The 21,817-nt window shown below is 36.0% G+C and overlaps 1 protein-coding gene across 1 annotated transcript in view; it reads right to left on the bottom strand.

Annotated features, from left to right (window-relative positions):
* Dhc93AB (Dynein heavy chain at 93AB) overlaps positions 1-21,817 on the bottom strand; it is a 1,274,973-nt gene that overhangs the window by 240,258 nt on the left and 1,012,898 nt on the right. Inside the window, exon 48 of the mRNA XM_090403805.1 lies at positions 8,231-8,536. Coding sequence (XP_090259931.1) covers positions 8,231-8,536 — 306 coding nt within the window. The remainder of the gene's footprint in view (positions 1-8,230; positions 8,537-21,817) is intronic.

Genomic DNA, 21,817 nt, shown 5'->3' with positions numbered 1-21,817 from the left:
AAAAAAAGGTTGTACACATGCTTTGTAACTGCATGTACGAAATTTTTTCTTGAATTTCTGATTTACAGTAAATAATTTTTGGGCACAGTATATGAATGAATTACATGATAAACAATACTGGTCATTTATTTTATTTAGTACTTTCTAAAATGTCTCCACTCCAATATTACTCTAACCCATTCCAACTTAATACAACCTTAACTTTAATTGGTTATTTTTACCCTGCATTGTGTGGCCAAACTGATGCTGATGTTAACAAGTTGCAGTGGCATATTTGTTTAAAGTGTCTACTGTCTAGACCAGCGGCACACTAAAATCAATAAATAAATTTCAAGGCACCCTAGTATTATTCGCTTTTTATAGAGAGTAAAGTGCCGATTAATTGATTCTGAAAGACTCGCATATATAACCCATAAATAAATTGATATTACAGATACTAAAGATATGAAGGAAAGCATGTTTAAAAGAAAACAGATTTTATTTAAACTAAATTGGTTTATTTTCAAACAACCCAAAAACATACAAAACAAAGCTATTATAAAGGTTCAGATAATAAAATATGAACTTAATGTGAAATATGTGCCTGGTGTTGTTTGCATATTTCTGTGATATTAGGCCTTGTTTTTGAGAGACATATTCTCATCTCATTTTCAAGGGCCTTTAGTCTTTCTCTCTTCTTTGTTTTAATATTTACGAGTGTAGAAAAACCCAGTTCACACAAATAAGATGTAGAAAATTGCAATAAGATGTTAAGTGTTTTGAATCCTATATTGGGGTACTCCTTCATAGTTGTTATCCAAAATGAATTCAGACACATTTCTGAATGCTTCAATCTCAACGTACGATCGTTACTTATATCAATTAATTCTTTGGCTTCTATAAGACTTAACTCACTCATTGCTGATGTTGACTCTACAAATGGATTTCAAATCCAATCGTATAAATTGACTGAAATGTCTGGAAAATAATGGTAAATTTTTTCTTCTAGCAATGTTAATTGACTGTAAATAAGCTTTTGCAGATCAGTGTTCTTACATTTTCTGGAGGCAACTTTAAGGAACATTTCTACATTGTTGGTGCTTAATTTTATCTTCCACATTTTTATTTTATTTTTAAAAGCTTTAATTTTATCTGTAGATGTCAAAATATTCTCATTTCTTCCTTGCACGTTGGAGTTCAGCTTTGTTGGTGCTTAATTTTATCTTCCACATTTTTATTTTATCTTTGAAAGCTTTAATTTTATCTGTAGATGTCAAAATATTCTCATTTCTTCCTTGCACATTGGAGTTCAGCTTGTTCAGATGATCGAATATGTCTGTTAAATAGGCTAGTTTGGAACACCAAAAATCATCTTGTAATAATTTATAGAATTCTGGTTTGTCTTCATTTTGGAAAAACATTAATATTTCTTCTTTAAGTTCAAAAAAACGATCCAATACATGACCTTTTGAAAGCCATCTTACTTCGGTATGAAGAAGAAGATTCTTGTAATGAGATTGCATCTCTTCACATAGTCCTGCAAATATTCTAGATTTTAATGGTCTGGCCTTGATATAATTAACCATCTGAATGATTTCTTCTAATACACTTTTTAATTCCAAGCCTATTGTCTTTGCCACCAATGATTCACGATGAATGAAGCAATGAGTCGTTATAATGTTCTCATTTTCTTTTCTAGCAAAGGAAACAAACCCTTTTGTAATTTCAACCATAGAAGGTGCACCATCTGTACATATACCCACACAAGTTTTCCAAGATAGACCATTTGTATTAAAATATGTGTTCATTATATCAAAAACATCTTTTCCTGTCGTAGTTTTTTCTAATTCCTTGCAGCATAGAAATTCTTCGATAATATTATCATCTTCAATGAATCGAGTAAAAACAAGTAAGTGTGCTTTACCACCGATATCAGTTGACTCATCTAACTGCAAACTGAAAAATTTTGATTCGATTATTTTGGTTATAACTGACTTTTCAATATCGACTGACAGATCATTAATATGTCCACTCATAGTATCATTTGATAATGGAATCTTCTTTATTTCTTCTTCTGCCTCAGTACCAAAAATTGTTCTCACAATTGCTGAACAGGCCGGATGAATCAAGGTTTCGCCGATAGTATGAGGCTTCATTTCCTTCGCAATTATTTCAGCGACTAAATAACTCGCTTCTTGAACTCGGTCAGAAATTGTGAACTTTCTTACAAAACTTTTACTTTGTTTTTTTGTAATCTTATTAACTCTTTGAAATATTCAGGATTTTTATTCGACAAGTTGTCATGTTTTGGGGAGAAATGTCACAATAATTTGCTAGGAACCATAGCCTCATTTGATAGAACCAAACCACACAAAATACACTTAGGTCTGGGAATTAATTTTCACCACACCACGTAAATCCCATTTTTAGATAGCTCTCTTGATATAAACGAGTTTTTACATTCTTTTTCATTGTTCCCTTTTTACATGAACTTATTCTTTCTGTTTCTGTTGTTTCATTAGTGCTTTTTTGTTGTTGAACGTTAAAAATACTCAAATCTTCATTAATGCAAGTATCAGTTTTTGATAATTTATTAGTGCAAATTGGTTCGTTAGCTTTGTTACAAGTAGACATTTTTTGATCGTCAGAATCTTCACTTCTTTTTTTAAGGAAAAAATTATTCATGATTTTAAAAAGCATATGTAACTTTAATATTTTATTTTAAAATTTATTTCAAGTAAATAATTTTTTTTCCAGATGGAAAAAGGAAAAACATTTGTTTACGATGTCTCTCGTTATAGTTGGAATATATAACAATAAGAAAAACCTCTACTCACTGAATTTATGACTTTAATATCGTACTTCGTTTATTCTCACCGATGACAAAAGACTCATGATTTTTGTTTAGGGGAAATGATCATGTATAATACTTGTCACACTGAACAGAGAAATACTAAAACAGACAGCAGGACAACTAACCATTCATTAGTTCATTTTCCCCAGTATTTATGTGCTGTCACATATCTAGTTACTACGACACGCGGTGATCTAATGAAATCCCAGGATATAATATAAGAGTGATACAAAAAATGATAATTTTTATATACGCTTCATCCATTAAAATCAAAATATATAATTTTTTTGTTTTTGATTTAGTTTTTGTGGCAACTGGATATTTTGCTTTTTCAAATAAACGATTCAAAATTTCGCGGCACCCTTGTGGCACCCAGTTTGAGAACCACTGGTGTAGACAATAGTACAACAACTGAAACTCTTGCAAATGGTAAGTGATGGATTTTTGTAGCTAAGTGGATTTAAGCAAATTAATTTAGTTTGGCATTTGACAGGTTACAGCTAGACATAAAAAGGATAGCATTACTGTGAGAAATATTACATCATCAGGTTTATTAGTGTGTTAAACCCTCGAAATGTCACTTTTGCAATTAAAGCAGAAAATATCCTCAAATTCATTTAAATTTGATTGACTAGACAAAGGTGATATAATTTGTTTTTAAACTGCAGGAATATCAAGTATTTAAGCAGCTGCAGGAATAAGCATTGAGGATGCTCTTATAAAAATATTTAGCATGTAACATACAGTACAAGATCTTTTAATAAAGACGTGTCACCAATTTTAGGCATATCAAATTAAGTTTATGGCTTATAACTTTTGCTATTGTGAGTACAGACTATTACACATTGAATCCATGCGTGCAACTTATGTACAAAATGTTTTTCATGTGCATATGAGCTAGCAAAAATTAGAGGAAATATTGGTGGTGATCCCATTGTATATGAGACTATGATTAGACCACATCTGAATTATCTGGTCACCAGGATTAACCTTAGAGAGAGTGCAGAGGTGGATAATGAAAATGATATCAGGACTATACAACCTTGATTATGAGTTCAAAATGAAGACATGCAAAATAAAGAGTTTGGTGAATAGATGTAGGGAGGGGTTATGAATGAAACATTTAAGCTGTTGAAAAGGTATTTACCAGACTGACACTGGGGGGGGGGGGATTGTTCATATGGTAGAACAAGTGTAAGGAACAAGGAAAAAGGGCCATCCCTAGGAGTTACAAAAGGAAGTTGTAAGTAAGAGGGAAGAAGAATGGTAGGAGCATGGAAAGCATCTGAGAGATTGGGGAAGATGCAGAATGTGGATGTTTGAAAGTTTATTTTTCACTTGGTTAGACTATAATAAATTTAGTTTAATCCTTTATCCAAGTGTGAGCAAACAAAGTTTGCACGTGAAAATATCTTCAGGACTGAGGTAAGGTAGTACAACACCGGGAAACTTACAGCAAAGGTGGATCAAGCTCTTAAATCCTTGTCTCAATATCTCCCATAATGCACAGCACATCTCCTTGTGGAGATGTATACTGCTATGCATTAAGGGAAGGGCCACTACCCATACCGGTTTTGACCTTTATTGAGGTCTCGTCAGTGGGAGCCAGGCCCAGCGTAGAGATACTAAGGCAGAAGCAATAGGAGAGGTCATCCTTACCTATAGGAGTTGCCAAAAGGTATGCCACCTTATTATTAAATTACTCTGGATTTAGAGAAAGATGTTTGAAAGTTTATTTTTCACTTGGTTAGACTATAATAAATTTAGTTTAATCCTTTATCCAAGTGTGAGAAAACAAAGTTTGCACCTGAAAAAATCTTCAGGACTGAGGTAAGGTAGTACAACACCGGACAACTCGCAGCAAAGGTGGATCAAGCTCTCAACTCCTTGTCTCAGTATCTCCCATTCAGGTGCAACTTTGTTTGTTCACACTTGGATAAAGGATTAAACTAAATTTATTATAGAATGTGGATGTGTTTGAGAGAGAGAGGCTTTGTGTTGTCTAAAGAAGTCATCTAAAGTGGATCTTAGACAACACACTCAAATGAAGACATGCAAACTAAAGAGTTTGGTGAAGAGATGGGGGGGGGAGTGGTTATGGTTGAAAAATTTAAGCTGTTGAAAAGGTATTTACCAGACTGACACTTGGGAGATTTTTCATATGGTAGAACAAGTGGAAGAAATAAGAACAAAGGACTATTCCTAGGAGTTGCAAAAGGAAGTTGTAAGTAACAGGGAAGAAGAAGAGTGGTAGGAGCATGGAAAGGGATTAGAAGGGGATGAAATAACTTCCCATCTAACCTCACAACCTCCCATCATTGTTTCATATTTTAAAAATTTTCCCAAATTTTATTTTCTGAGAAAGCAGTGAAAATGCAAACTGTGAATGTGTTTGAGGGGAAATATGATAGGCTTTGTGTTATCTAAAATTGTCTAAGGAGGACCTTGCCACAATGAGTCATGTAACTCCATGGAGTCAATAATAATAATAATAATAATAACAATTATTATTATTATTATTACCCTAAGATCCCACAGAGTCAACGGCTCATCTAGGAGGTCCATTTGTCATACACACAGCTCATCATACTACACCTTAAACACACTCAAATTCTCTGTAGACACCACCCTCTTAGGTAAGGCATTCCAATCATTCACAACTCTGAATGCAAAAAAACTGTTTCTCACTCCCTTGTTCACACCCTCCTTATACAGCTTCCAGAGAACCTCTGGTTCTCCACTGATATCCCACCAATTTATGAAAAATCTCTTCGACATTGATCCTGTAACAACTCCTTACTAACTTGTAGGTCTCTATCATATTTCCCCTCTTCCTCCTGTCCACCAGACTCCGCAAGCTGCATCTTCTCAATCTTTCCTCATACTCGATATTCCAGAGGTTAAAAAACCTCAGTCAGTCGCCTCTGGACCCTTTCCAATATCTCTTCATCCTTCTGAAAACCAGGTGACCAAATCTGGGCAAAATAGTCCATGTTTGGCTCAGTCAGAGCCTTATACAATGGAACAAGAATCTCCTTCCTTCAACAAGTCAGTGTCCTCTGCATAATTCCCAGAATTCTTTCTGTTATCCTCACAATTTTGTCAACGTGTCCTCTAAATTTTAGATCCTTATCCACTATCACTCCAAGATCTCTTATTTCCTCCACCTCCACATACAATTCCTCATACAGTAATTGGATTATTATTCATTTATAATTTATAAATGAATTATAACCCAAAATTTAAGTGCATAAGTTGCAACTTGAATATCAACCTACTATGTGGCACCCCGAAATGATTATGATTATGCATTTCCCTTATCAACCACTCTTTGTTACTCTATTATTAAAGGCAAGCAAATTACTGAAACAAGAGCATCCCATGCTGATTCTTACAGATAACATTACACTCTTCTGCCCAATGCAGTATACATTTTCTCACTAATTTCTTCAAAGCTTTAGAAATGTAAACTGATCTATTGTTTGACATCTCCATTCTATCACTGCCCTTTTTCAACGGCACCATCTTACATTTCTTCCAGTATTCTCTCAAGTGACTTTCTCTCCAAAAGACCTCTACTGATACCTTTTGTCCTTTGACAACTCTACTTTCAATGCCCCAACATGCTCACTTGCTCAGAACAGCAATTTTTCCAGATGCCTGCAATCCACCTCTCTCTCTCTCTCTCTCTCTCTCTCTCATACAGCTCTCTTCTAACTTCAAATGCACTTTCTAAGCATACATATAGTCCAGACTTCTATTGTGACACATTCTCAAATCATGTCATTCATAGCTGATGCTCCTCTCCTCAATTCTGCATTATGATATCTGGGCAAAGATTTGTTATCTTCCCTCTCACATTCCCTGCCCCCAACAGAATTTTTAACATTAACTTCTGATCTATCTCTCTCATCATTTGATTCCTGCTCCTTCTGAGGACATTCATACCAACCATTAGTATTATCTTATCAATATTCTCACCTCACTTCATTGTCATAGTTGCACTCTTTATTGTTCCACAAGGCAAGCATTTCTATAACAGCATTCTGCACACCATGAATCATTAAATCCCCATACATTACACCCCCTCAGAAATTCATTCATAAATTCCTTGCTCACCTGCATCCCACAATCTCTCTTTCTCTCCTACGACACTCTGCTTCTCATTTATCTGCCTTTCTCTGCTCTCTATCCCTTGCTTCAGTACTCCTTTGATTTACTCTCATTCCTACTCTTGTTCATCTTATACCAGGTAGTTTTCAAGTCTCCTAATCACTTTTTGCACCATTCTCAATTCATTTTTCATATCATTCATTTCCTCTTTCAGTACCTCTAGTTCTTTCTCCAAGCATTTGATATTTGTCACTAAAATCAACCTCATCTATCACACTACTTAATTTTATGTTTACTTAAAACTCATGCATGACTTCCTCATTTTCAATCACACTACTCCTCTCTACAGGCATTCACTAGGGGTGTCCAATGTGGAGTCTCTGCCATCCAATCAGAGAACAGAAACATTACATTAAGAAGTAAAAACTACATGTACTGGGCGAGCACTTGAACTCTGGTCATAGCCAGTGGCATGAGATAACTGTGATCTGTATGAAAACAGATAAATTTTATGCCAACAATTCATTTCTATATCCTAGTTGTCGCCAATCTCTCCAGTACCTTCACCATATACACTTGCCAGCCTGGTTGGCCAAGTGGTTAGTGTATCCACTCTTCAGCCAAAAAGCTGCAAGTTCAAATCCCACTGTGGGCATGGATGTTTGTGATTGTCTGAAAATACTAGTGATGGTGTTGGTGGGCAGTAAATGGCATTGGTGTAGATGATGCGGTTTGCTGTAGTTGGTGGATTGAGTGAGTGGTGGAGATGAAGAGTTGGAACGTAGGTGCCCTCTCTTGATGAGTCTTTGGACTGCTTGGAAGTGTTATGTAATAATAATAATAATAATAATTTCTGTTGCACAACTACATGCCAGTAAAACCAGAGATACTGATATCAAAAATCATCCAGCTTTTGCTGTTGAGTACATTTCATGCAGACATTCACTCTTACATTTCTTACCTGCCAAATATTTAACTGCTGTGATCAGTTTATGTACATATGATGGCAGCCACCAACTGAAATGAAGAAATGGCACAACCCACACAGACACTCCAAAAATTTCCAAGATCAAACACTCTACATGTAATCTCAATAAACTCAGAGTAAATTTACTTTAATAATGAAAATATAAATTATATTTATATTTTTAAATATAATTATAATTATAATATAATTATAATAATATGATTATAATTATGTAATTTATAAATATATAGAAATGAAATATTATAAATGAATATATAAAAAGATAAAATAAATATTATGTTAAATTAGATACTGACCTGAACCAAGTCTATATTCTTAAGCCAAGAGTTGTACAAATCTATTCGATGAGATTTAGTAAACACACCTAAATATGTTATAAAAGCAGAAACCAGAAGCATATCTTCTGGAAGAGTCTTTTCTTTCTCTTTAAGGCTAGCAATTGCCTCTGCCCACTGATTTTTTTCAGAACCTAAAGTCTCTACCAAACGTACGGCCAGGCCAATAGTCAGTCCTGTTCTTTCAACCTCTTCCTGGCATCTAAGTTTGTCTGATGTTGCTTGCTCATAATTTTTTGTAAGCTTGGCCAGAGTTTGAGACAAAGCCTAGAAATTAATATAAGAAGATAATATAGTACAAACAGTATCCTTTCTTTTAGTATTGTATGGTGATCAGCATTCATTTTAGAAATTATGGACTTTACAACTGTATTATAAAAAACTCTTTTAATTTCTCGATGTTTCGATCTTCATGTTAAGATCATCATCTGGAGCATATACAAATATACAGGACAAGCTGAGTTACATTACATACAGTAAGCTAGAGAAACAATGATTAAATCACAGGTTATTCTATTGGCATGACCTCTAGTGAAAAAAAAAAATTATTTAGAAACTACATCAAGCTAAATTCTATTTATGATAACATGAATTTCAAAATTTCAAATTTTTCAAATTTCAAAAATTTCAAACATTCTTTCTTATGGATGGTTTTCTTTCAGTAACAGCGATATCCTATTTTTAGCATCACAATTGTTATTTTTGATTTAGGATCTATAGTCCTGTTTATAGTTACTCTTAGAGAGGAAGGTTCTGTGGGTCAAATATGTGCCTTCCATATATTTGGGATTTTTAGACCATCATTATTGTTCAGATGGGGTGGTCGATAATAATCTCACAGGCTTCCTTAAATTTACGTTCATACCATGCTTTGGTGATGTAGACAACTAGTGCTTTTCCAGTCAATTCTATGTAAGGTGTTCAAGGGCATGATCAGAAAGACCATCTTCACCATAATTATATATTTAATGTCTGTTTCCCCTATATATGGTATGTTACAGGTGCAATAAATATGGTATACTCTAGGGTGGGCCAGAGGAGGGAGTGGGTCTTTGGATGAGTTGAGTAAGCTTTTCAATTTTGCAGGAGGTTTAGAGGTGGCTATGAGGTTGTATTTTTGTAGTATTCTGTTTATTTTATCTGATTTCCCTTGAATGTAAGGAATGGTTATAGTTTTATTGTAGTCTGGTTTGTCTTTGTTTTTTATTGAGGTCTTGTAGAGAATTTTGTTAATAGTGTTTTGGCTATAACCATTTTTTTGAAAAGTATTACTGATAACTTTAAATTTGTCTTTCAGTGCATGTTCACTGGAGCAGATCTTCAGAGCCCTGTTTTTTAGAGTATTAATGACACCAAGTTTTTGTGTTGGGTGGTGGCATGAGTTTATGTGTATATATTGGCCAGTATGTGTCGGTTTCTGATAAACATGAAGGAAAGATTGCCAGAAGGAAGATGTGTGACAAGTGTATCTAGAAATGGAAGTGTGAACTGTATGCATTTGTGTTGTTTGTTTAGGTGACTAAGGAATGTGTCTAGTGTCTGGTGGCCATGGGACCAGATCGCAAAAAAATCGTCAACGTATCTAGATAGTTTGGTCCACCTTTGCTTGGAGTTGCCTGGTGTTGCACTACCTTACCTCAGTCCTGAAGATATTTTCAGGTGCAAACTTTGTTTGCTTACACTTAGATAAAGGATTAAACTAAATTTATTATAGTCTAACCAAGTGAAAAATAAACTTCCAACAAGAGAAAGAAGTCAATGAAACAAATCAAGAGGATTTTGAAAAAATTTTCAATCAGAGTCTGTACTTACCAGCAAGCAAGTATCTCTTATCCTACCAATATAGCAGTGCAGACAATTAGTATTAACAAACAAGTTATCGAGCATATTTTAATAAATATGCCTCAGAATGTTGGTAAAATTGAAAATTTAAAATAAAAAAAAAATACACAGAATGCAATAGAATATATGTCAGAAATGTAAATGAATCATATTTTTACCGTAAAAAGGCAAATAGAACAAAGGAGAAACGAGAGTGCCTAATATTTTCAGAAACTAGCAAAGCAAACAAAGCAATTTACTGGTTTTAGTAGTAAGACTTATACGTTGGTTAGACATAACTGGTAATTAATTTACGGAATTAACAATGCATATGAAGTATATTAATTAAAGATAACTTTAATGAATCACTTCTATATTTCGGCAATGTCACATTGCCATCTTCAGGAACATAAAGATATGGTATGTGCACTAAGGAACTAACAAAGCAAATGAGGAAGAAAGTAATAAACTAATTTTGTTCCTAAAGTCCTAATGGTGCCCTCTTGCGGGCTAATTTGGTAGTCTTGAAAGTTGGGCTGAAGTTCTCATAATGAAAGTCTCCCAAATTTGGGGCAGTTTCATGCACCCAAATTTGTTGAGGTTAGGAACGTTTTTTAGAGCTGCTGAAGATTCTTTGAATAATCTTTCGTATTTAAACTTGCTGCGATGGATTATTTTTGTTTTCTTCCAACGAATTTTATGGTGAGTATCTAAGGCATGGTCTGCCAGTCCAGAGCGGCTGTACTGGTGAAACCGGATGTAGTCTTGGTGTTCTGAAGTGATTCATTAAAGTTATCTTTAATTAATATACTTCATATGCGTTGTTAATTCCGTAAATTAATTACCAGTTAAATTTACTGGTTTGTTTGTAAATTGTTTTGTAAGTCAAATAATAGCTTAATGAAGGGTTTTAATAACTGGAGAAATATAAGGTAAACATTATGGGATCACGAGCGATATGCACATATTGCAAAAAAAATAAAGTTCTGTAAATAATCAAACTGATTCTGAATTGATGAAACAAATACAATCTGAAGAAAATTATTGGAGAGAGGTTTTAAAAAGAATAATAGCTACCATTAAGTTACTGAATAAACTAGGGCTAGCATTTAGAAGCAATGCAAGTGATATTTTTTCTGATTCTTGTGGAAATGATTTATCATGTTTACATTATTTAAGTGAATTCGATGATTTTTTAAAATATATCACATGAAAATGTATGCCAACTGTAATTCTGGCAGATCAAATTATCTTTCTTACCACACTTGTGATGAATTCATTGCTTTAATAGCTAATAAAACAAGAGAAATATTAATATCAGAAATTAAGGAAGCTGCTTATTTTGCAATAATGCCAGATATTGTCCATAATGACCAACTAGCTATTATATTTAGATATGTTACCACAAATCTTGACATCCGTGCAGTTAGCCTAGTGGCTATGCGCTTTGAAACCATATGCCTGGGGAAGGAATGTCCTAGGTTTGATTCCTGTTGACGATGTGAGGAGCTCAAGGATTGTCCTCAGCCATATCCAAGTTAGCCGGTCTTGGGCATGGATGGCAAGGTTTTTCCCCACAGTTTATCTGAGGTTTTTCATCCTGCAAGCAGGCAAACCGGCCCCATGAACACACAAGGATTACAGTCATAACTTTAATCCTTGTTTAACACCCTTAGGGGATGCAGCAGATGACTGGCGAACCGGCTGCATTAATACGCCAGTAACTCCTCATCAGGAGGGGGACTTAACTCGTCCTAGAAAGGATGAGAAGAATAGGATAGGAATTCCTTATATTTGGAAGGGGTAGTACTAAAAAAAAATTAGAAGAATTATCTTTGGAGATAAAAATGAGCAGAGGGCAAAGCTATGATAATGCTGCCAATATGAAAGGTATCTATACAGGTTTACAAGCAAGGCTGAAAAAAAAAAAAAGTCCCTCTGCACATTATATACCATGCTCTAGTCATTCCTTAAATTTAATTGGCAACTATGTCATGGAATCTTGTCCAGAAGCAGTGCGATATTTTTGTTTTATTCAAATTGTATATAATTACTTTTCATCTTCAACAAGAAGATGGAGTATACTCCTTAAACATTTAGAAAAAAAATCTTTAACAGTTAAGACTAAGCGAAACGAGGTGGTCCGCAAGAGCTGACACTGTATTGGCTTTGAAATGTGGATATATAAACAAATTAAAGAGACATTACTTGAACTGTCCATTTCTCATGAAAAACCTACTTCTAAATTAGAGAGCTCATCATTGGCTGAACATTCCGACAATTCAGAAATAGCAATTTTAACAGTTGTGTGTGACAAACTTTTACAACGAATAAATGCTACTTGTAAATCTCTACAAGATCCCGATATGGATTTGTTGTTAGCGAATAATTTGTTACAGTCTTTAGTTGATTTAATTCAGATATAAGAAATATTTTTGCTGCTTTAAATGAAGAAGCAAATTTATGAACAGATGAGACAAAATTTAAAGATGAGAAAGAAAGAGTGAAAAAGAAAAAAAAAAAGTGTGGTGTTTCACAATTTAATGATGAGATTATATTGCATGGTGAAAAAAAATTCGTTATTAATACTTTTAATGTCATTTGCGATAAGCTAATTTTGGAAATGAATGAAAGAGCAAAAAAAGCTATTTAGATATATTGCATATGTTTGACTTTTTTTTTTGAAGAAAGATATAGATCAAGACTAGTATTAACAAAATTTAACAACTTATGGGATTGATATTGACTTGAAAAAAATGATTGATGAAGCTAAGCAATTTTTAATAATAATAATAATAATTATTATTATTATTATTTTTTATTAAGAGAGAGAGACCTCCAGGGAGTCTGGGACTCATCAAGGGAGGCCACACACAATACACGCACCAGCTATCATACTTATTCTTGAATTCATTCACACTGCTTGCACTCGGTCCGTGCAGTTAGCCTAGTGGCTATGCACTTCGCAACCATAGGCCTGGGGAAGGAGTGTCCTAGGTTTGATTCCCGTCAGTGACGTGAGGAGCTGAAGGATCTTCCTCAGCCATAGCCAAGTTAGCCAGTCTTGGGCGTGGACAGCAGGGTTTTTTCCTCAGTTTATTCTGGGGTTTTTCATCCCGCAAAGCAGGCAAACTGGCCTTGAGAACTTAACACTACAGGCCATAGGATATACTGGGGCATAGGGCTGACCACCTTATCCTGTAAACGGATTGAGGTCCGATGATCAATGGACCCTCGACACTGCAAGGTAAAAGAAGATGAGATGAGATGCTTGCACTCACAACATCCAATGGCAACAGATTCCAATCATGTACCACCCTATGAGAGAAAAATCTAGCCTTCACCCCCCTTCTTAGCAGCATTCATTCATTCTCAGCTTCCTGGGATGCCTTCTTGTCCTTTTCCCACCCTCCATAAATTGAAAAATTCCATCAATTGAAATCCTGTATGACCCTTTCGGAAGAGTTTGTAAGTCTCAATCATATCGCCCCTCTTTCTCCTGTTTGCTAGTGTCTGTGGTCTTTAAGTTTTTTTAATAAAGGACGAAAATTCTTCAATTAAAAAAATGTACAAATTTATAAATGATGAGTTAAGGTCTATGTTTTTGAACGTAGAAACAATTTTAAAAATATTTTCGATGATGTCTGTTTCAAATGCAACTGCTGAACATTTTCAGTGCTGAAATAAAAAAAAACATTATTTAAGAAGCAACTTGCACCAAAATAAAACAAATGTAATGGACTAATTGATGTAATTGAATCAGATGTAATGGACTCGATTAATTATGATGACATTATAAATATTTGCTAAAACCAAAGTCAGAAAAAACACTTTTAGTTATGAATTTTTTTAAATTTAAATTCAAACTGATTTATTTTTGTACTTTTTTTTTTAAATGCAAATATATGCATACCAATGTTTGTTATTTTTATTTTATTAAAAGGAGTTATTATGGAAATGCTGACTTTTATTTTCAATCGACTAAAAAAAAATGCATATGACTTTGATTAAATGAAACAGACTTGTTCTTTTGGGGCCTCATAATGATGATGTTGCATCTAAGGCCTCCAAAAGTATAAATGCATCCCTGAGTGTGCAGCACATGTACTAATTTGTCAATGTGAACTGTCCACTTTTTTTTTGTCTTGCATCCCATGGCCTATAGCAGCAATAGAATATATATTTTTTCTTGGCCACTGACTCATTCACACACATAACTTCAAATTCATTGCCTTTCACATCACCATAATTGTACCAAACTTCCATTCTCTTTGGGACCAATTCTTCTGCAAACATTAGCAAAATTCCTCTATTTTCTCTGAAAATACTATATCATTTACATTCTATTCATTACTTCAATTTAGCCAAACTAATGTTTGGCTAAATTGAACTAAGTAAGGCTCAACAGTGTTCTTCATTTTTTCAGATGCTTTTAGCATTACCATGCATAAACTACAGTATCCCTCCTTGTACTACATCCGCTTTGTATTGAGTATCCCACTTAATTTTTTGAAATGAGAAGCTACATTCAACATTTTCTGATCATTATCTGTCATTTGTCCCAAGGATGCTTACATGCATACTTAGCTACATTTCTATTGGAAATCTCTAGTTTTTCTCTGAATCTATTATACATGCACCTATTCTCAGTGAACCATGCTTCTCTGGATGTCTTGTTTGTCAACTTTGTTTGTGTAAGTAAACAAAGTTTGCTCCAAGAAATGAAGTATCGTCAGGACTGAGGCAACTCGTGGTAAAGGTGGACCAAGCTCTCATCACTCCTTATCTTAGTATCTCCCTTAATGCAAAACACTTCTCCTTGCAGACATGTATAATGCTATGCATTAAGGGAAGGACCACTACCCAGACCTTTATTGAGGTCTCATCAGTGGAAACCAGATCCAGAGGTGTGATACCATGGTGGAAGCAATGGAGAAGTCATATTTACATATACAAGTTGCCAAAAGGTGTCTCACCTTATTATTAAATTACTCTGGATTTAGAGAAAGATGTTGAAAGTTTCTTTCCACTTGGTTAGACTATAATAAATTTAGTTTAATCCTTTATCCAAGTATAAGCAAACAAAGTTTGCACCTGAAGTATCTTCAGGACTGAAGCAACTCGTAGTATCTTTCTCTAAATCCAGAGTAATTCAATAATAAGGTGAGACAACTTCTGGCAACTTGTATAGGTAAATATGACTTCTCCATTGCTTTCACCTTGGTATCACCACTTCTGGGTCTGGCTCCCACTGACGAGATCATAATAAAGGTTGAAACCAGTGTGGGTAGTGGCCCTTTCCTTAATGCATAGCATTATGTGTCCGCAAGGAGATGTGCTTTGTATTATGGGAGATACCATGATAAGGAGTGATGAGAGCTTGGTCCACCTTTACCACGAGTTGCCTCAGTCGTGAAGATACTTCAGGTGCAAGCTTTGTTTGCTTACACTTGTAATAAAGGATTAAACTAAATTTATTACAGCTAACCAAGTGGAAAGAAACTTCCAACATGAGAGGCTCCATTGTCACATACATAGCTCATCATGCCATGCCTTAAATGCATTCACTATCTCTACTCCTCAAACCCGTGTTACAGTTTCCAGGGTTGGCCTATTGTTTTTCTTTGTCTTTTTCCATTCTATGTAAACCTTCATTCATATTAATCTAGTAATAACTTCTTACCAAGGTATATACACGAAACAATATACTGAAAAAAACTATGCGGAACAACTTGGGGTGCCTCAGCAGCAAGGCTTTGCGCACTGCTCTTTGTCTCATTTTTTCTGCAGCTGAATACTGCTGACCCATATGGCTGAACAACTTCCATGTGCACTTGGCTGATGATCAGCTTAACACCATTATGTGCCTTATTTCTGAACTGTAAAATCAACCCCCAACCTACCGGCTCCCAGTGTAAAATTCCACCTCCACAGATCTAACTTTCTTCTACATGAATGCAGCAAAATCATGGAAATCCAAGATCTCCAATCCACAAAGACATCCCATCCCTAGAAATAAGTAGGCTAAATTACATAAATCAAGTGGATATTAAATCCAGCATTATTTCAAAGCTGAATGCAGAATCTATGAAAAAAGTTGACCTGATAGCTTATGAGAATACACTCGCTGGCATTCATGAGTTGTCCTAGCTGGATATTTTGATAAGGTTTCACTGGCCTGACTGTTTCAAACTGGTTGGTTCACTCAGAGACCAGGCAGAAACTTTAAGACAGCAAAAACTCTCATTCAATACTAAGGAATTTGAAGTGTCGGAGAGGTGTATTTTTCATAAACAAACTCTTGGTTGGTGCATCAAGTATTTACTAAAATAAAGAGCCAAAAGGTTCCAGCTCGGCAATGCAAAATTATATAAATCAAGTGGGTATTAAATCTAGCATTATTTCAAAGACAAATGTAGAAACTATGAAAGTTTCATAAAACAGTTGAGCAGAGAGCTTAGTCAAGGCACCCTCCAATCTTAACAGTGAAAAATTTTGCAGAGACAAGTTTTAACATGAAGGAGAAGTGGAAACAGTCCTGGTGTAAAACTTCAACTGGGGACTTCCATGAATTAGTGGACCCAACACAGATACATTTGGGTTTTGACCTACCTCAGAAAACTTAGTCTACCCTTAACAGAATCCACACCAATCATGGCAGATGTGCAGACCCACCTTTACAAATGGGGAATGATTGCCTCATCCAGGTGTGACTGTGGATCATCCCGCAAGACAATTAATCATATTATAGTAGAATGTGTCTAACATGCATACAATGATACAATGGAAACCTGTCGGACTTCATCCATACTACATCAAGTGCAGTTGATTGGATAATCAACTTAGACATACAGCTGTAGTTTATATTCTTGAGTGTCTCTTTTAAGACTGTACTTGTATTATTATAGTACATATTTCTATTAAGTATTATGTTTATATATATTAAGGATTATTGTAATATAACTGTTCGTGTGTAAGCTATATACTGAATAAATAACCAATGTATATGTCTTAGTCGGTCTTATTTCCTCCCTACTTTCTTCTATTCATTAGACTCTGTAAATTTCATCTATTCAATCAGTCTTCATACTCAAAGAATTAAAAATTAGCTTAATTGGTTATTATTATTATTACCCAAGACTCATCTGGGGAGATCCTTTTATCATACACACAGCTCATCATACCATGCTTTAAACACACTCAAATACTCTACAGATACCACATTCTCAGGCAAGGTATTCCATCATTCACAACTCTGCATGAAAAAAAAACCTGCTTCTCACTCCCCAACTCACACCCTCTTTATACAGTTTCCAGGAATGACCTCTGGTTCTCCCCTGATCTCCCACTATTTTCTGTAGAACCACTCCAGTATTGATCCTATAACAACCCCTTACTAACTTATAGGTCTCTATCATATCTCCTCTCTTCCTCGTGTTCACCAGACTTTGCAAGTCTCATCTTCTCAATCTTTCCTCATACCCGATATTCCAGAGGTTAGAAACTAACTTAGTCAGTCGCCTCTGTACCCTTTCCAACATCACTTAATCCTTCTGAAAACAAGGTGACCAAAATTAGGCCAGTCATGGCCTTTGATTAGGCCATGTGTGGCCTAATCAAAGCCTTATACAATGGAAGAAGAATTTCTTTACTTCTATAAGTCAGTGTCCTCCACATCATTTCCAGAAGCCTTTGTGTTATTATTATTAAACAAGACCTCATGGAGTCAAAGACTCATCTAGGAGGTCCTTTTATCTCACACACATCTCATCATACCGTTCCTTAAACACATTCAAACCCCTTGCAGACACCACACTCTCAGGAAAGGCATTCCAATCACTCACAACTCTGAACGAAAAAACCTGCCTCTCACTCCCCTACTCACACCCTCTTTATACAGTTTCCAGGGATGACCTCTGGTTCTCCCCTGATCTCCCACTATTCTCTGTAGAACTTCTCCACCATTGATCCTATAACAACCCCTTACCAACATGTAGGTCACTATCATATCTCACCTCTTCCTTCTCTCCCTTACACTCTGCAAATTGCATCTTTTCAATCTTTCCTCATACTCGACATTCCAGAGGTCAGAAACTACCTTAGTAAGTCGCCTTTGGACCCTTTCCAACATCTCTTCATCTTTCTGAAAACCAGGTGACCAAATCTGGGCCCAATAATCCATGTGTGGCCTAATCAAAGCCTTATTACAATGGAACAAGAATATTCCTACTTCTACACGTCAGTGTCCTCCGCATCATTCCCAGAAGCCTTTGTGTTGTCTTCACAATTTTGGTGATGTGTCCCCTAAATTTTAGATCCTTATGCACTACCACCCCCAGATCTCTTATTTCCTCTACTTCCAACAATATATTCTCACCAAGCATAAATTCTGCATCCCATCTTTGTTTTCCAAATTTTAAAACCTTACATTTTGCAACATTGAACTCACATTCCCATTTGCTTGCCCAATCACTCAATTTATTCAAGTCTTCTTGCAAGGCCACAACATCTTCACTACACTTTATGGTTCATCCCAACTTTGCATCATCTGCAAAAGACTGAATATCTCCATCCAAATCTTCGCCAATATCATTAATATACAAGTTAAATAGTAATGGCCCTAAAACAGACCCCTGAGGCACTCCACTAGTGACTTTCCTTTTCCTGGATATTGCACCCCCATACACAACTTGTTGATACCTATCAGATAGCCAGTCTCCAATCAAATGCACTAATCTAATATCCAACCCCATCTGCTCTAGTTTGACTGTCAATTTATCATGAGGTACTCTATCAAAAGCTTTTGCGAAAGCCAAGTATATTACTGTGTATTCTTCTCCTCTGTCCAAGGAAGCAGTCACTTTATTGTAATAGTAAGTAGATTACTAAAACATGACCTCCCTTTAGCAAATCCATGCTGTCCATCAAAGATTATACCATTGTTGTCAACCCAACTCTGGATCCTAGTTCTCACAAGCTTCTCCAACAACTTAATCACAACAGCTGACACACAGATAGGCCTATAGTTTGATGCTTGAGTTCGATCACCTCCTTTATGAAGTGGCACAATCTTGCCCTCCTTCCACTCCTTAGGAACTTGAACAAGTGCAAGACTCGTATTAAAAAAATGTGTCAAGGCAGGTGTCAACTCTCTCTGGCATATTCCTTCAGAATACACAGTGATATATTATCTGGTCCCACAGCCTTATTTACATCTAGTTTACTCAACTCCCCAAACACCTCTTGCTCACTTACAGTCAGTCTCTCCTCCCCATCATCAACTGCTCTTAATCTCTCCATGAAGTCACATTCACAAGATTGAAAGATCTTTATGAACTGCTCATTAAGTATCTCCACCACACATTCTGCAACAGCTGTCTTTATACCTTTTCCTCCAATCAATGTCATCCTTCCATAATCATTCTTTCTTTTGCTGGCTACATATCGAAAGAACTCCCTAGGATTCTTTTTGGCTTCATTAGCTAACTGCTGTTAGCTAGCTACTCTCACCAACCAAGTCACCCTCATTGCCTGGTCTTTGTAGACCTCATGAAATTGGTTACTTCCACTTCTCTTATGCTGCCTCCACAATGCCCTTTTTCTCTGCATTCCATGCTTAATCTCTTTATCGATCCATCTCAAACCTACCTTATTTAACCTTCTCACCATCGTATACATTTAGACATTGCATCTACTAAATAGTTTTTGAAAATCCCCCAAGCTGCACTGATCTCTTTTCCAGCTAACTCCTCATTCTATGCTACACCTGCAAGCTGTCTCCTGAGTTCTTCATAATCACTCCCCTTGTAGTTCCACATATACCCTGTTTTCACAGGGGTCCCTGCACTGCTGGAAATCCACCCAGATAATCACCTCATGGTCACTTTCACCAATTGGTGGATGATTTGACACCTCATTGATAATTGCATCCTCCGATGAGATAACCAAATCCAAGACAATTAACCCTCCTGTGCCCTCTGTTATATACTGTCTGAGGTAGTTATCCCTCAAAAACTCAAGAAACTCATTTTCTTTACTTCCAGTTGCTATCTCTTCATTCCAGTCTATATTGTCATAATTAAAATCACCCATAATGAGCATCCTTTTCTTATTTGCTTGGCTTATTTGACTATACATTTCACTATCACCACCATCCACATTACCGGGTCTATAACAACATCCCACCAAGTATTTGATTCTATTCACCTCTATCTCACACCACACTGTTTCAAAACCACTGGGGCTATTTCCCTCTTGCATCTCTACTTTGTATGGACATAACTCTTTCTCTATCATCAATAGCACTCCCCCTCCCTTTTTACCCCTTCTGTCGTCACAAAACACATTATACCTTTCCATCTCTATTCCTGTCAGGATGTCATCCTCATCTCACCATGTCTCGCTTATTCCAACAATCGCTGGGTGCACAGACGCAATTAGTGCAACCATTTCATCCGCCTTGTTTCTTATACTTCTAGCATTGGTATACAAACACAACAACTCATTTCTGGATCTACAGCTAGTTCCACTGATACCACTCACTCGATGTGATCTCTCCATGCTGGACTGGGGCCATTTCCCTTTCTGCTTCTTCATTTTAGAACCCTTTTCAATTCCATCTGTTTCCTCTTGATCCCTGGTCATCCCATTACTTTCCTGCCTACACATGCTCTCACCTCCTCTTGGAGCATCCACCTTTCTCACGCTGTCTACCCCTGTACACCCTGAGCCACCCCGTTTCCCTGCTCCTCTTGCACACCCATTTGCTCATTTTCTATACTCATACCACTCACTTTCCCATTCATTTCCACTTCTTCAATCTCTCCTGCTCTTCCACATCACTCCCCTCTCGATCTGATTCATTCTCTCTATTCACTTCTCTACTTTCCAGCAGCAGTCTCTCCAAGCAACTCACACCATAACCACTCAAATGCAGTCCATTCCTGCCATACAGCTAACTTTGTCCCTTAAACTCATTCCACACATTAGCAAACTGTATTCCCATCTCCTCACACATTTCAGCCAGAATATCATCCATAATCCTTGCTCTCTGCCTCATTTCGCCACAATCATACCTAGGCAACACACTGACTACCCTTCCTGTCACACTATTCTCTTTTATCTTTCCAAGCTGGCTCCTGACATTCATTTTGACATGCTCTTTGTTCTCTCTCAAATCATTTGTACCAATTAATACAATTAACTCTTTTGCTCGCTCCTGCCACATATTCAATGCCTCAATCACCTTACTCATTTTACCGCCTGGAAAACATACCTTGTGCATTTTATCCTCTAGCACACCTTTAATAATGGAGTCACCATACAACACCACTCGCTCATCTTTTGTTAACTATTTCATGCCATCATGATTTATTATAATAGTTTTGACCTGAATTCTCTTAATTTCATTCCGCATCCATTTCATTTCTTGCTTCATCCAATCCAATTCACCTTCCGAACCCCGCGACACATTCTCTCTATCATTAAATCTTTCTAACCTTCTAACTCTCGACCCCCTCTTTTCACTTTCCCTTTCATTCATTGTTTCCGTACTTTCAGTCCAACATACGTCCAACTTTCACAATCATTCTTCTCACTTTCACTCTCATTTATCTTTTTTTGGTTCAGTGCTTTCGTTCCAACATGCGTCCAACTTTCGCAATCATTCATTCTTTTTTCGCTATCATTTATTCTTTCGATTTTTTTTACTTGTGATTTCTGCATCAT

The sequence above is a fragment of the Typopeltis vanoorti genome, chromosome 1 (genome assembly GCF_054136105.1).
Source record: "Typopeltis vanoorti isolate ZY-2024b chromosome 1, IOZ_Tvanoo_1.0, whole genome shotgun sequence".
Lineage (NCBI taxonomy): Eukaryota > Metazoa > Arthropoda > Arachnida > Uropygi > Thelyphonidae > Typopeltis > Typopeltis vanoorti.
This window is presented reverse-complemented; position numbering and strand designations above follow the sequence as displayed.